The following is a 16,543-nucleotide window of genomic DNA, read 5'->3' on the forward strand; positions in this document are numbered from 1 at the left end:
ATCTCGAAGGCCATGCTTTTGTTTGCATCAATTGAAAGATTCTCTTGCTTGCGCCTCTCATGCGCCTAATATTACGGTCAAACGAGGCCAAGCTGCGTGAAAATGCACCATGGCCGCTCTCTTTGGTAGTCACTCGGTCGGCTCCGAGCGCACTTCGCGACGTATCATACGGGAACGGTCCGACAGTTACGACGTAACAGCGGGGTTCCCAATACATTGTGTCCTATGGGAGTTATGCCGGGACCGGCGGAAAACGACGTAACAGCCGGGAAAACGCAGCAGTGAGGAACGTAACAGCGGGGTTCTACTGTATAAGTTTCCAGCATTATAGTGAGTGAAAGACGTTCTTGGGTACCGTGTAGGGAAAGCAACGGTAAACTGCCTAGATTAGTGTATATAAGATGTGCGCGTTTGTATCTAAGGAAACATTTTGAGTATGCAGCTACGCTCACATGCCAACCGCACCTGTTTCCGCCTGCGTGATGCCGTAGACTGGTGAACGCGACTTGTGAGTCATGAATATCTCAGGAGCTGTTTCTCGTGCAAATTAAGTGCAAGATGCAGAGCGACTATTATCACAGGCCGAACGCCGCTGTTGATTTTCCCATTACTAGTGGTGAGAGCCAGACGGCAACTAGGCAACCCACTCACCCGCTTCCGGTCCCTGCGGGGAATCACGCTCTGTACACCTGACACATCGCATTTGACGGGCAGTGCTAAAGAGGCTGCCAGCTGGTTCACTTCGGCGCTTTAATAGACAGTTGTTTTGAAAGCCCTTAATCCGGTCTTGCTTTAAGGTGTAACATTTTAAAAGATCGAAGGCGGTCACACGAAGACGATCCTTCTTGAACGATGAGACAGCCATCTTCAGGGAACAGCGAGGACAGTGGCTCGCTCGCTAACAGGTGTGCCTCGCTTTGACAGATATAGGGCACTGCGGTGGCAGTGACTCAGGGAAGAAGAGTGGGACAAAGAACCTTCTTGTTTTGAACACGAAAACATAGTGTAGGTTGGGTGTAGTTGCCTGCTGAGGAGTCAACACGACAGCTTTGATTTATGTAATGCTGCCCAGCCTGGTGTACTCCTACCAGAAGCAGCTAGAGCACGTTTTTTTTTTCATTGCATTGTGCAATAGATGAAGTTTACAAAGTCGAGAGTTTGGCGGAAACCCGCCTGGCCGGGGATTGTGAACAAGGCTCCCATGTGGGGGCCGAAACGTCTTTTTTAAGAATATATTTTTACTTTTGGTCGGCGCTGTGTTTCCTTCGTCTATGAAGTTTACAGACTTGCTACTTTTACTCAACAGCCCTAGCTCGTATGTAATTGATGAAAACTAAAAATGTCTGCCATGTTTTTTTTTTTTTCAGTTTATGGAGGTATATTTTGTAGTCGTTCTTTGAAATGCAAAAATAAGATTGCGTGGTTAGCACTGCGTGCGTACATGAAACAGCCAGCTATGACTCCAATTATATTTTATATTGCCCTGCAATTATTTCGCCAGAGTGTTACGGGCGTATTTAACCGAAAGTATACACAGTACCAGTGAAAGTCGTGACACTGACAGAAGTTCCTAAAACAATCTCTAGAAAATATCTTGTGTGCGGCAGGTATCTTCACAATAACCAAAGGTTGGACAGTGCCTCCTTTATGCTCAAGGCATAACCAACTAAGAGGGCCTGGCCCTCTTATTATTCTCTTGCAGTTGCAACAGTTCAGAATGCAGCAGTTGGCGTTTTCAGCCGGGCCGGGCCCGGCCCCGCCCGAAAACACCAACTGCTGCATTCGGAACTGTTGCAACTGCAAGAGAATAATGAAAAAGATGTGCGTAATATTCCCACCTCGATTTGAATGACGGGCCTGCACCAGTGTGGCCTGCATGGCCTCCAGATCTAGCCGCATAGCCGCATGTTCCCGCTGCAGATCATTCATGCGCTGCCACAGCTGCCTGCTCTGCACAACAAACAGCAATAACTGTACAGAGCGACAATGGTACACACCACTTGTCCGTACAACAGGTCTCAAGAGCTCGTGAGACATCATCTGAAAATTTTGAATGACATGTGTATTCTGGCCGTCCATTCACTAATACACCTTGGTTAGTTTCATCATCATACGGGTTCATTTAATAGCTATAAAAGCTCAATTTAGAATTCTCAGCATGTATTCCCCTCAACTGTACTGTTCATGTCATCTCAGTCAGCCAATGAAAATTTTCTGTTGTCAACAAAGCATGGTGACACAGCGAGGCCTATTGAGTTGACCAAGTTTGTTTTGGAGCATCATACCGTTTCGACTGTAGTGCCATAAAGATGTCACGCACACAAACCGTGCAATTCCGAGATGGCCGACGTTCCGAACCGCAGCGTAGTATGTTAGTTAAACTGCTCAGCGCAATAATTTTTACATGGTACACATACAAACGATGAGGACAAGCGTTTGTCCTCGTCGTTTGTATGTGTACCGTGTAAAAATTTTTGCGCTGAGCAGTTTAATTATGGAATACCAACTAGCCCAATCCCACACTTTACTGTAGTATGTTAGAACGGTAATAGCCACAGTGGAGGAATGTGATAGGTCTCTTCATAATTGTCCTCCTGCTTGTTGCCGTGCGGCCGCAATCGTCCGCAACAGCAAGCTCGCCTATATCGGGAGTCCCTATATGTCCAAGTGGACCGTGCTCCTGGTAGCAGTTCGGCAAAGACAAAAAAAACGGCATGAATGGGCAGCGCTGATCGACCATGCTGTAGAGAGCAGATGGAAACAAGAACTGTTTCTTCTTCGACGCCTCAACCGGCGTCCCCAGGAGCGCTCTGCGGGAAAGCTCCACGTTGAAGAGGGAATAAGCCTTCCAGACTACGTCAAGACAACAATCTCCCTCGGACCAAAGTTTGCCGTGGAAAAGAAGAGCTCACCTGCGGAACTGCTGTCGTTTGTGCGGAACGTTTCAAGGGCAGTTCCGGACAGTGAATCTGATAGGTGTGTTTCAGAAGGTGTTGATGTGCCCTGTCGCCATGTGCCTCGAGAAAAGACTATTCCAGTGAAAAAGATCGCCTCCTACCTCAACAGCAACAGCCTTTGCCTGCTATCTTCTGACAAAGAAGGTGGGTTTTGCGTCGTGAGAACTGGGACGTTCATGACTAAAGCCCGCGCAGCTATTAGTTCTGTGTTTAACCCATGCCCGGAAGTTAATCTGAAGGACGCTAAGCGCAAAGCTTGGAACATGCTTGAAAAGCTTAATCTCGGTAGTCTTGCAAAATCGGTTAACAAGCAAGAAAAATTGGCGCTGAATTTATTTTTCTCTGTGAAGACGCACAGGGTTGACATGCCCTTTCGTGTCGTTATCTCTGAATGGGACACATGGCAGAAGTGTGTTGCCTCCTGGCTTCAGAGTTACCTAAAGTTGCTGCCAGTTGATGATCCTTTGTTAGAAAAAATTCTTCGCAGATTGTCAGTCACCTCAGCCAACATGTGCCCAGTCGCCGTGTGGGCGTTTCCATCGACATAAAAGACCTTTATTATTCTATCCCACATAAACCACTTATAAATGCCATTGAAAAGGCAATTTTCGAATTTGGTGGTGTTGCCTTCCAAAACAAGTGTGGTATTTCCGTTTCTGGCTTCCTGGATGTGCTGAAGCTTTACCTTGCTTCCACCTTTGCAGAGTGGAATAGTGAAGTCTTTCTGCAAAAATCAGGCGTGTGCATAGGCTCGTGCATCGCCCCAGTGTTAAGCGATTTGTATCTAGCTCATTTGGATATGAAGCTTCATGAGGCTGGGATGAACGTTAGTAAGTGCTTTCGCTTTGTCGATGATTACTTGATTCTGTTTGATTGCGATTATGATGCAGTTGATGAGTCCTTTCAGCAAGCCTTGAAAGTGTTCCAGGAATGCCTCGATCCGCTCTCTCTCACGCATGAGCTGCCGGAAAATGGTTCCCCGAGATTTTTAGATTTAATACTAACATTTTCAGCTGAACACGTCTGTCGGACATATGAACCACGGGGGAAGAAACCTCTGTTGCCGTACTCGTCCTCTCACAGCAAACTGGTAAAGCGTGGTATTGTAAAAGCATGTTTGCATAACGCTTTAACCAAATCTTGCTTCCACTCAGTACAGGAAAGTTTTGGCAAGCAGATTCTCCGTCTTGAGGCAGCTGGCTTTCCCAGTTCTTTGCTAGTTTCTGTTTCTGAGAAGCTGCGAAGACAGTCAAGGGGAGGTAACACGGGGGGCGCTTCACAGGAAACAAACCCCAAGAGGGTTGCAGTGATACCGTATCTACACGGCATCTAACATAAACTCAAAAAGATAGGCCAAAGAGCGGGTGCGTCGGTAGTTTTTTCCGCGCCGAATAAACTGTCTCAGTTGTGTGTTCGAACTAGTCCTGTAGGAAGTACCGCGACCCATTGCAAAATTAAGCACCGAAAAAAGTTTGTTGAGTGTGCAAGGGGAGTTGTGTACAGTATACCCCTGTCTTGTGGACTAAGGTACGTCGGTCAGACAGGCAGCTGCCTAAATGTAAGACTACAGGAACATGGCCAAAAAGTAGGAAATGTGGGGAGGGACGGTTTTTTGGCTTCTCATTGCTCTGAATGCGGATGCCAGCCTTTGTTCGAAAAAGCAAGTATTCTCGCGACGCAGCCTAACGAAGGCACTAGAATCATAATTGAGGCTGCAATAATAGCTCAAGGAAGTTGCATCAGTAAACCGTCCATTTCCTTATCGGAAAAAGAATTGACGTATTTGAATTCTTCGGCACGTGGTGTCCCAAGGTGATATCTTGGTTTTTTGTGGGTTCTTTCTTGCCTTTTAGGTTTTTTTTTGTTTTTGTTTTTTTTGTTTTTAAGTGCCTGGATAAGCATGTGATCTTATTCTGGTCTGTAGCCTATATATGTGTGCGTTTTGTAATAGAAATCAGTTGGAAGTAAAAAACTGCGCTTGTCCTCGTTGTTTGTATGTGTACCGTGTAAAAATTTTTGCGCTGAGCAGTTTAATTACGGAATACCAACTAGCCCAATCCCACACTATACTGTAGTATGTTAGAACGGTAATAGCCACAGTGGAGGAATGTGATAGGTCTCTTCATAATTTTGACAAACCAATCTCGCATTCCGTCTGTTGCCACAGGCACAAGATTTGGCTCGAGTGTGTAGACGTAACATTTATTTGTTGAGAAACAAAGTGAGAAAGGCCACAATTAGATAGGTATCCATCGCAACAAGGCTGGATGGACAGTTATGAGACACCACTTGACTAGAGTCTCTGTATTGAACTTGTTCTGAAGGCCTTGATGATGAGCACCTTTAAGACTCCACACTCAAAATGAAATTGTACCATGTACACTTTCAGCTTACTCTCCCAGTCTTACATTTCATATGGAGATTGTTTTAATGTGGGAGATGGTCTTGCATAATTGCTAGAAATTTGTGTCTGCTATGCATTGAATCTGCACAGTCTTTCTTTCCTCAAACTGTGAATATTTCCCGATATTTTTAATCCAATACCATGTCTCCACCTCATATCCTTGTAACCACATATTCAGGGGCCTCTGTAATTTTATTGCGGGCAGGCACGTAGCAGGAATTTAAATTCGAGAGGGGGGAGGGGGGTTCTAATACCACCACATGTGAACATGTGTAATGTTTTCATGCGTACATACGACGGCAGTCAAGAAATTCCAGAGGGGCTTGGTTGAGTACCAATGACACAGATGAAAAAAAATTGTTTGATATACTGCATGAAACAGCGAATATGGATGTCATACCATCTTCCAATGCACAGAGATATAGTAATGTAGCAGTGGCCACATGAAACAAGGTATTAGGGGACACCTCGGTGGTGTCACCAGTAAGGACTGTATCAACAAATGATGCCAGACTCACAATGTGGTTGTCTTCATCGGATGCAACACTGTCGTACAGCGGTTCATCGTCACTCAGCCGTTGGTCCTCCGAGACTGCACACAGAAGAGAGATGCACCTTGTGGACGACATCTTGTGTGACAGCCACATTATTTAGTGCACCCCCTTCCATGTGAATAAAACTAAAGCAGAAACTCAAGAAGTATTTCATTGCAGAAAACATTTAAAAACTTTATATTACAGTTTACATACATAATCAAACGAAACCATCTAAAGAAAAAAGAAATTAATTCCCCGGTAATTACCCACAGCGTTCAATCTTGTAATCATCCCGAATTAACAAATGAACCTGGCTGCCAAACCCGATTCAACAAAGTTTTTTCTGAAATAAATTAATAAAAAAGGGATGATTTACTTCGAATTTTCGTGCAGACAGGTTTTTCTTCGAGTGCCCGTCCGCGATCCCGAGGCAGATCGTGACAGCTATTGCATTAAAACATCTAGAGGCCCTAGTCTGCCCACCATACATGGAACAAACTTTGAAGTTAGTAAAGCTCATACGTATGAAATGGCACTAGGGGTAGTGGCGGCTGCTTTTGTTAATCTCATGGTTTATGTGAGAGAGAGCACTGACTGACTCCTCGCAGCTTGCTCGCTCGGCCTGCTTGCACAATCATTACGTTTGCTTGCAGTGTCTGTGCACACAGCTAGCCTACCAAAGCTTCACGTGACGCTTCACGGGTCACGTGAAGCTTTGGTAGGCTAGCTGTGTGCACAGACACTGCAAGCAAACGTAATGACCTGAGCTACATCACCCAGACATGTTCGGGCTGCGCTCAGGATGCCCTTCTGGGCTTTTCACATGCACAGGTGTGGGTTGGTGGTAAAGACAATGAAGGCTGTGGTACCTTTTGGGTGTCACGACATTACAATTTAATGTACAAAGGACCGAAAAATGTATTTCTCAATTTTGTGAACTTCCCAATTTAACGAAATAATTCGAGCATGATCATCACTTGGTTTCAACTGTCTACAGTTTGCTGCGTGCTGCCTGCAGCACTTCTAGTAGACCACCCAAGCAAAGGTGATGCCACTGACTGGGGTGAATGTCCTCTATAAGACGATGCTGGAGCACTGTTCAATTGCTGTTGAGGCATGCAGAAAATCACAGGCATGCTTGTTTTATTGCGATAGTAATTATATGGACAGTCTCGACGTGTTTTTGCCGTCGCCGTCATGTCCCTCCCCTGCCATATGAAGCGCAAATTAATAAGATACCTCCGTGCATTGTATGTTCTATCGCGGGTAAAAGCGCGCAAGCGGGGGCGTCGAATGCGGCGGAAGCAGAGATCAAATGAGCCGGCCCATTTCCATTGCTCAGAGGGTGCATGTGATAACATCACCCCGCTCGGGAGGCCTGCCATCGAAGCAGACAGGAAACGCCCTGCCCATCTTTAACAACCATGAAAAGACACAAGGGGGGAAGGGGGTCGCGCGAGCAGCAACTTTGAACTTTGAATATAAGGGTGCGATCGCGACTGCTGGCGCGTGCGCTATCCCGACAACCATCACAGCGGGCGGCTCGTATACCCTTCTACGTGCTGCGCTCTCAACGTGAAGTGACTATGCGGAGAGCATCTCTCCCTGGAGCGGCCGTATTCTATTACACCAACGTTTTGTAGTTACACGAGATGGGATAAAAAACAGTTAGCTACCAGCCTCACTTCGTATAACACTACAATTTGTTGCTATCGCTGTCACTGCCTCGCCCTTGCAGTGAAATTGTGACTTTTTTTAACCAACTGTTTACACCATAAAAGTAATGCAACTTATTTTTACAAAATACCACAGTTAAACCTCAATATAACAAATTCAGCAAAATCAAAACTCTGTCATATTGAAATTTAACCTTCTAAGTCGCCAAGATATTGCTTTGTTTAACGTGTGCAAAAGCTGCCACATGAAATTTTCCATAGGGCACCACAAAGAAACAGCCAATATCAATAATAAAAAAAATTAAGTTTTCCTGAACTTGAAAACAAGTTGACATATTTGTGATTTGATGCTACGTCAACACAATATGACACAGAGAAAGCCGAGAGAAATGCAGCTTCAATACAGTGGTAACCAGCGCAGGCAAAACTATCGTGCACATTCCACTGTGGCACCTTGTCATGATGTTGTCCAGTGTGGCAAAACACTGCTTTTTCACTCGGACCGCTAAATGTGCAATGTTCAAACCCATTGCATTCCCAACTAAAGCAAAAGAGCTTCCATTCAACACTGCAGAAAGAAAAATGACAACCAGAATTGCGGCACCCTTGTTCAGAATGACCTCGTTTTTTCTACTTTGTGACATCTGAAAAACTGAGCACGATTGGCTGCGGCTTCCCAAATTTTGGTTGCTGCCATGCATTTGTGCAACAGAAGTTTTTGAAAGTCGGTTTTAATACAGAACAATGACGTAATTATGCACTTGGTAACAGTTCAGCAGATAACTGTAAGCAGCTATCAGTTGGCTGCTCCAAAATATACAGCACCAGCATACTCACACAAAAATTGGGCAGACCCAACGCATTGGTGGGAATCAACTCACACGAAAGTTTTTAGTAATGTTTACGCGAAAAGTAATGAGAGTATGCAAACAGGACTGAATTACGGACACCTTTATACAAATGTGTCGCAATGATCGAAATTTAAAATAATGATGCCTACATTTCATGCATTAGAACATCCGTGTCACGTTAAACTCAAATCAATGTACTAGAAACAGCCGTGCACATCTCTGTTCGTCCTGTATGTTAAAGTTACACATCGTCATTACTGTCAGTGCACTTAGCTGGGCGTGTTCAGAATAGAATGTCGGTGCATGTCCGCCGAGCCCCTGTAATTTCGCCGAAAAAAATATATTTTGTTTTCCGAGTCCCCAGGACCACAAAAACACTTTTGGTCTCACGAAAAAAAAGTCTCACATTCTTTCAAAAAATTCACAATTCTCCACTGAGCTGCAACCGCCTCTTTCGAATTTCGAAAAAATGGGATTTCGATGAGAGGCTACAAAAAAAACTATTGTAGCTGTAGATCTGACAAATTTTCTCCACATAAAACGGATAGTTTGAGTTGACAAAGCATTATTACTTTGCACTTTTGATGCTGTTTTTTTAAGAAAAAAAATTGCAAAATCGGCACAAAGTTCAATAACGCTCAAATTTAAGATTTTTTTTTTCTCCGAACGTATAAACGCCAGTGTTGCCAAAATTTGAGAATACTGCCCTATGTTAGGTTAACAAATGTATTGAGCGAAATTGCTGAGACTGACTTCAAACGTTAACTAGCAATGCTCAGCTGAGGCATAAGTCTCTCAACATGCAATATTTTGAAGATCATTTAAAAAAAAAACACAGTCTTCGATTTTCTTTACACTTTTCAGAATTAAAGCCAAGCACGTTTCTAACTTAATCTGTAAAAACATGTTGCATGTTGCATTACTCAACTAGCACTAATTCAAATTAATGGAGAGACGTCGTAGCATAACTGGCTTAGAATGAACGTGCATACCACATTGCTTTTTCAAAGCGTTCTCGTTCTCAGCGCAGTTCTTGATTTTAACAGGGAGCAGTGGCAGCTGCATCGAAAAATGCGAGACCTAATGAAGAGTTATTCAACATTTCAATCTTCCTGGCAAACATGCAGTCAATCACACTTGGGTTGGAAGGCTGACAGCTTACAAAGGCTGGTAACCACCAGTAGGCTGGTTTCTGACAAAAGTGTTGATGAGTAATGTTCAGAAATAATTGTTTCAGAGAATAAGTTTCAGTTTTTATTGAACAACCCTCGTATTTAAACCATTCAGTTCGACAATTTTAGCAGCAAAGAAAGGACGCTGTGTTGAGCCACGTGCTGCTCATATGCTTACTGGCAACGTTATTAAACATGGAAATAATGGCCCAGCATGAGTCAGCAAAAATCTCATTTCAGAAATGATCACACATGTAGTGCCAAGTCCGGCACAATGTTCAAATCAGAAATAAAGTTACAGGGGCATGCCTCTTTCTGATGGCACCACCAAAGACAGCCTTTCTCTTCAAAATAGGTTTCCAGCACCCCCCCACAAAAAACCCAAAAAAGGTCAACACTTGAACATCTTATGAATACAATAATGGCACCAACCGGGCTGCTTGGTCCCCAAGTGTCGTCGCTTGGCCTCCGATAGGACATCAATGAGCAAGGTGGCAAATTCCCGAGCTGTCAGTCGAGCAAGCTTCTGGCGAGCCTGTGGGGGTGACAGTGCACCTGTGGTGTAAGCCTTCAGAGCAGCTCGGTCTTTATAGCATAGTATGGCCCATTCATCCCATTCAGTAAGGCCCCTATTGTCGCCACGGTGAAAAGACAGGCTGCTTTTGGCCTGCCGGAACGAGACCCTCGCTATGAATGAATAAAGGAAGGGAATTTTCGAGGGCTTGCTTCTTTGTTTGACACAACCTTCATGAAAACCAGCAGATAATGGAGCCAAGTAAAGTATAGGGGACATTAACTGCCTTGTTCCGACAGAGTTGATGCCTTCAAGGCAGTATGCAAGGGCTTATTGGTCAGCTGTTCACTCGTTAAAGGTTCACGTGTTATGTGACACCATCTGGCAAAAACAAGAGGGTTCCACACTCGCCGTCATGGCTAAGAGCGGCGCTGACTAACACTCCCAGTGTTTGCACGCACATAAATACCCGATAAGTGGACGGGGGCACGACCACCGCCATAGCTCAGTTGGTAAGAGCATCGGGCGCGTAATCCGAAGGTCGCATGTTCGGTCCCTGCCGGCGGCAAGTTGTCTTTTCGTTCACTTTACTTTCTTCACATCTATATCACAATTGTTACGATACACTTGAAACAGTACAATTAACGTCCCCTATACCATGCTTGGCTTCATTATCCGCTAGTTTTCACTGACTTAACAAGTAGCTTAACAAATAGCCCAAGCAGTAATCACTTTTCGAGATACAAAAACCCAGAAACAGACCAAATTTCTTTTGCGACTAAAAGGTGATACACCTGGAGGTGCTCCCACTCCTTTCATAATCATACATCGCCTCCTCTATATCACAGTCGGTAGTTCTATGCTTGCTTGACTCAAACTCAAATTCAATTTAGCGACCTTTTACTGCGATGGGGTTTTACTGTAGATGGCACCAGGTGTGCACAAACAAAGCTCAACAACTATGCTGTCACAAGACTGGTGTGATTAAGAAAATATGCAAAGGAGAGGGAATGGTTCATTTTGCCTATTAAACTTGATTGACATCCGATGCATATCTTGGCTCTGTCTCTGTTTGCTCTTATTACAAATACTTTACACAGATGGCAAAAATTCTGTTGGAGTTTCCCCATCAACTGATACTTGAATATCGACATCATTAAAAAAAAAGAAAAAACATGGCTGATCCCTCTGTCATAGGAACCGGTATACTAACACGAAAGTGGGAAGTGGACGACTAACATCAGGGTGTGTTCAGATAAGGACAGACCAAGGGGGGTCCCGACTATTTTTTGTTTTGCACGAAATTTTTATGAGCTGGGCAAATGTCTCTATAGAAAGGAATGAACCTTCGTTTTGCGGAAATTATCACGGATTACTAGGAAAAAATTCCCGTTTCACAACAGGTGGAAAAAGGCAATTCTGCAACTTTCAGATTTCACAACTTTGGAGGCCTATCACTAAAAACTTAACGCATTGTGGATATCAGTGTTAATTTTTCGTAAATCTTCAGCAATAGTACTATCGGCCTACGGAAATTTAAATTTGTGTGACTGACAGTACATTTTTAAAAAATTGCCAAACTTCGATTTTTGAGCGGCTGCCTCTGGCTGACCCCAAATTCAAGGGTCTTTTTTCGCAGTTTTCGCTAAAGCGCTGAAGCTGAAAATATCTCTCGCAAGTCTACGAAAGGTTTTTCGCTAATTAAGCAAAACGTTATGCGACTACACTGCATATTTATTTCGTTATAAAATCCCAAAAATGCCATAATTCCAAAACTAGCGAAAATTGCAACATTTTAGGGTCGTTTTAAAAAAAATAATCATCACCGATTTTTATGAAAATGATGGACTATACCCGGCCATGACTGCTAAATATTGTGCTGCAAAAATATGTTGCATTATTTTGTTTGAAGTGAGAAAATTGAGCTTATTTTAATACCCATGTATAGTCTTAACATCAATGTGCGGCGTTCTAATGATAAAATAAATTTAATAGACATATTTAGTTCGTAGCTCGCTTTTTTGGTTTTAATAATGACGATGGACCCAGCTTGTGTCTTTTTGACTGTTTTGAGACACAGAAAAGCTGAGCTTGAATTTTTCAGAGCTCCTCTGTCTGTATCCATACTACGGCACATTGAGGCAGCAGGCACGCGAGAGCGCGTACAGCGAGACCAGAGCGTAATTGAATGCCACCCGCAAGAGAGGGAAACAAAAGTACGTATAACAGCCGAGCACTCTGAGAACCTGTGACGGAGAACACATGACCGTCGTGAAATGCGAGACGCACCGCGGTGCGCCTGCAACGGTCGGACCCAGACAGGAGAGAGCGTTCCCCTCACACCTGAAAAGCAGTTTTTTGGGTGTAGACCATATGTCAGTCTGGATAGTGAACTCTAACAAAGAAGTCGTGTTGTTTTCTACGTGTGTCAATGATACAGTTTTTTCATCACATTGTAGTTACTCTCGTGTCGTCATCTATTATTAATAATAAGTTATTTCGTAAGCAGATAAGATAGAGATTGCAGAGTAAGTAAGAAGCCCACTGCAAGCAGCTTTCTTCACGTAAACCCTGGTGTCAAGACATCAGCTGCGATCCGGCTACTGAACTTTCGTTATTGCACTAAGAACTTCCTTGGACGCTACCTTCACCCCAAAGTGATTGTACCTTATACTCACTGTAACCTACTGTGTCACCGAGAGACCTCACTGTGGCACAGTTCTGATGGCGAAGTTTCCTGAACGAAATTGCTGCGCCGACTACTTAAAGAGACACAAGCGGAAGATCAGGTTTCAAAGGAATTTCCGCAGTGTCAAAGACTTGGGAATTGACAATCTAAAGAAAGTGTTGGAAGCTGACACAGCGCTCAGAGTGCATGAATCGCACTTTGTGTGCCAGAATTGCTTTAGGAACTTTAAGGAAGACATTGAGCATATGGAAGAGGAATCCAGTCAGTCCAATGAGGGTTTCCAGACTACAGAGGAAGTTATGGAAAGCATTAAGGCAGTCGTTGGTACCCCATCAGCAGTGTCGCCACTAAAGCCTCCTCGGAGTGTAAAGAAAGGGAAGAGACTCTCGTACGCAAAGCGCAAGGCAAATGAAATTACTAGAGCTGCTGTAAGAAATATTCGATGCGGAATTCGCACAGCATACGGTATTAAAGACATTCCATCACAATTCAGTTGCTGCGCCTGTGCCAGCTGGAAGAAAAACCTACACACAGCGCACATCAAGTGCACATCTTTTCGAGAGCGCTGCCGTCTGCTATCCTTGATACATCTGAGCCTAACAATAAAAGAGGTGCAACGCTTCATTCCGGAGGCAACGAAGCACGCGATTCTAAAGGCCAGGAAGATAGCTGCAGAACAAGGTGTGTGGAGCCTTTTGGAGCCGTACTGCAAAGAAAAATTGAGTGAAACAGACACCAACAAAATCCTTGAATACTACACAAAAGATGAGCTGGACTGTTCAAGACAGAGTCCAAACAAGAAAAATGTGGTGCACGTGCGCATCGATGGAAAAGCCGAATTCATTTCGAAGCGTTTCATGACGCGTTCGCTACGAGAGACATACTCAGTCTACAAACTTGCTAATCCGCTGTCATCGGTTGGTCTGACAAAATTCATATCTTTGCGCCCAGAATGGGTCAAATGCTCACCGCATCGGGAGGGGTGTGTATGGGAATATTGTGCAAATTTCGAACTATGCCTTATTGGGATCAAAAATGCGTCGGGGTCTTTGATGTCGACTGATGATGTGCGGGCGCTCTGTGTGTGCACGCAGCCTAGCACCAAATGCTTCTTAGGCGAGTGCGAACAATGTCCCGTGAAGAATGGTCTCAGCCTGGGAACTCTTGGCATAGCACCAGACGAAGAAATTGTATTTGCTACTTAATTGGGAATCAGGTGAACTAATAAAGAAGACCATGATGCCTCAAGCATTCCTAAAGGAATTTCAAAATGTGACCATAAAATGGATCCCTCATAACTACCTCACGCGCACGCAAGCAAATACCATACTTCAAAGGTATACTGCGCAACTAGCCCAACTTGCTGCTCTGTTGAAATACCATACACGAGGAAAAACAGTGTTGTGAAAAGGGTTCCATTGTTTTCCACTTTGATTTTGCCGAAAATTGGTCCATCGTACTCCCAGATGAAGTACAACCTTACCATTGGCAAAGTACGCAAGTTAGCATCTTTACTTGCGTTGTATCGACAAGAAAGTCGACATGGAACTACGCAATAATTAGCGATGTCGTTTGCCACGACTCTGCACATGCTTGCTAGGCCCTGAGAAAAATCAAGGATCACATTGAAGATTATGCTCCAATTTACACGAAACTAACACTTGTGAGTGATGGAGCAGCTGCCCATTTTAAGAACCGCTTCCAACTGCACGAATTGCAATGCAGTCAGCTTCAGACAACCAAGTGGCTTTTTTCGGCAACGGGGCACTGCAAAAATGCGTGCGACGGCGTCGGTGGCCTTGTGAAACAACAAGCCACACTACATAACCTGCGTTCACCCGACACCGAGGTCATTCAGTGCGCAAGTGATTTTGTTACTATTGTAGCCAGTAAACTTAAAAAGGTTTTCTTACTGCATTTGGAGAAGAGTGAAGTGGAAGCCTTCAGAGAACTGAAGAAGGAGGAATGGAAACTTGCCAGACGGGTTCAAGGTATTCAGGCAGCCCACATGTGCAAACACATGAAATCGTACCAAGGGAATTTCCTGTACGTAGCGCGGTGCGCAGACACAGAGTGGAAGGAGTTGTGAATCTGCAGTGTGCAAAATTTGATTGCCCGAATGGATATTACTCATTCTAGGTGACGTGAATAAATTATTTAATGCGCAACATGAACGTGCTTCTTGTAGATTCATAACTCCCTCATTCCCACCATCTCAACCCGTTTCTGCGAATGATAAATTCATCGAAATATTAAGACCGCAACGGTCTTAATATTCCCATACAATGGTAATGCTCGAGCCACCTGTACATTATTGTAACCAACTCTAGTCCATAAATTTCGTTGCTTGATGGAAGAAAATCAGGGTAAGTACGCAGTTGAAGATGGTAACACGAAGGCTTTTATTATTAATAAAGTATAGGAAGATATTTTTGCAAAATTTTCATCGAAATATGGCCCTCAAGTAGTCTTAGGGCAAGTTATAATCATTTTCCTTAAAGAAACAAACGCGAACCTCACATTTCGGGCCCCCTTTCTCTACCACCCAGCAGCGAGCAATTGGGTCTAGGCACACTAACGCAACAATAACATTTTCCCGTACTGTTAGGGAAATACTAGTTAAATCTCTTTTGCGTTAGACACGTGGTATGATGTGAACTAAATGGTTGACGTGCAGAAAGATTTGCACTCTACACCACGAGCTCTCATTTGTACGCGCTCTCGGGCGCCGGCTGCCTCAATGTACTGGTAGGGACACAGACAGGGGAGCTCTGAAAATTCAAGCTCAGTTTTTCTGTGACTCAAAGCGGTCAAAAAGACACAAGCTGGGTCAATCGTCATTATTAAAACCAGAAAAGCGGGCTATGAACTAAATATGTCTATTAAATTTATTTTATTATAAGAACGCCACACATTGATGTTAAGCTCAATTATTAAGCTCAATTAAAATAAGCTCAATTTTCTCACTTCAAACAAAATAATGCAACACATTTTTGCAGCACAATATTTAGCAGTCATGGCCGGGTATAGTCCATCATTTTCATAAAAATCGGTGACGATTATGTTTTTTAAAACGACCCTAAAATGTTGCAATTTTCGCTAGTTTTGGGATTATGGCATTTTTGGGATTTTATAACGAAATAAATATGCAGTGTAGTCGCATAACGTTTTGTTTAATTAGCGAAAAACCTTTCGTAGACTTGCGAGAAATATTTTCAGCTTCAGCGCTTTAGCGAAAACTGCGAAAAAAGACCCTTGAATTTGGGGTCAGCCAGAGGCAGCCGCTCAAAAATCGAAGTTTGGCAATTTTTTAAAAATGTACTGTCAGTCACACAAATTTAAATTTCCGTAGGCCGATCGTACTATTGCTGAAGATTTACGAAAAATTAACACTGATGTCCACAATGCGTTAAGCTTTTAGTGATAGGCCTCCAAAGTTGTGAAATCTGAAAGTTGCAGAATTGCCTTTTTCCACCTGTTGTGAAACGCGAATTTTTTCCTAGAAATCCGTGACAATTTCCGCAAAACGAAGGTTCATTCCTTTCTATAGAGACATTTGCCCAGCTCATATAAAAATTTCGTGCAAAAGAAAAAATAGTCGGGACCCCCCTAGGTCTGTCCTTATCTGAACACACCCATCAATGAACATGATTAAATGTTTGTGGTAGCTGTAGTAGTTGACATACACCTGGACACAGCATATGGGGAATCCCACACAAGGATGGCTTCAACATGCACATAATA

The 16,543-nt window shown here is 43.7% G+C and overlaps 1 protein-coding gene across 2 annotated transcripts in view; it reads right to left on the bottom strand.

Moving 5' to 3' along the window:
• LOC119391003 (ARF GTPase-activating protein GIT2) overlaps positions 1 to 16,543 on the bottom strand; it is a 369,377-nt gene that overhangs the window by 128,670 nt on the left and 224,164 nt on the right. For both annotated transcript variants that reach the window (XM_049415016.1, XM_037658710.2), the window contains exons 9-11: positions 10,029 to 10,131; positions 5,880 to 5,953; positions 1,839 to 1,950 (exon numbers count right to left, since the gene is read on the bottom strand). In XM_049415016.1, the coding sequence (XP_049270973.1) occupies positions 1,839 to 1,950; positions 5,880 to 5,953; positions 10,029 to 10,131 (289 nt within the window). The remainder of the gene's footprint in view (positions 1 to 1,838; positions 1,951 to 5,879; positions 5,954 to 10,028; positions 10,132 to 16,543) is intronic.

This window comes from Rhipicephalus sanguineus, chromosome 4 (genome assembly GCF_013339695.2).
Source record: "Rhipicephalus sanguineus isolate Rsan-2018 chromosome 4, BIME_Rsan_1.4, whole genome shotgun sequence".
Classification (NCBI taxonomy): Eukaryota; Metazoa; Arthropoda; class Arachnida; order Ixodida; family Ixodidae; genus Rhipicephalus; species Rhipicephalus sanguineus.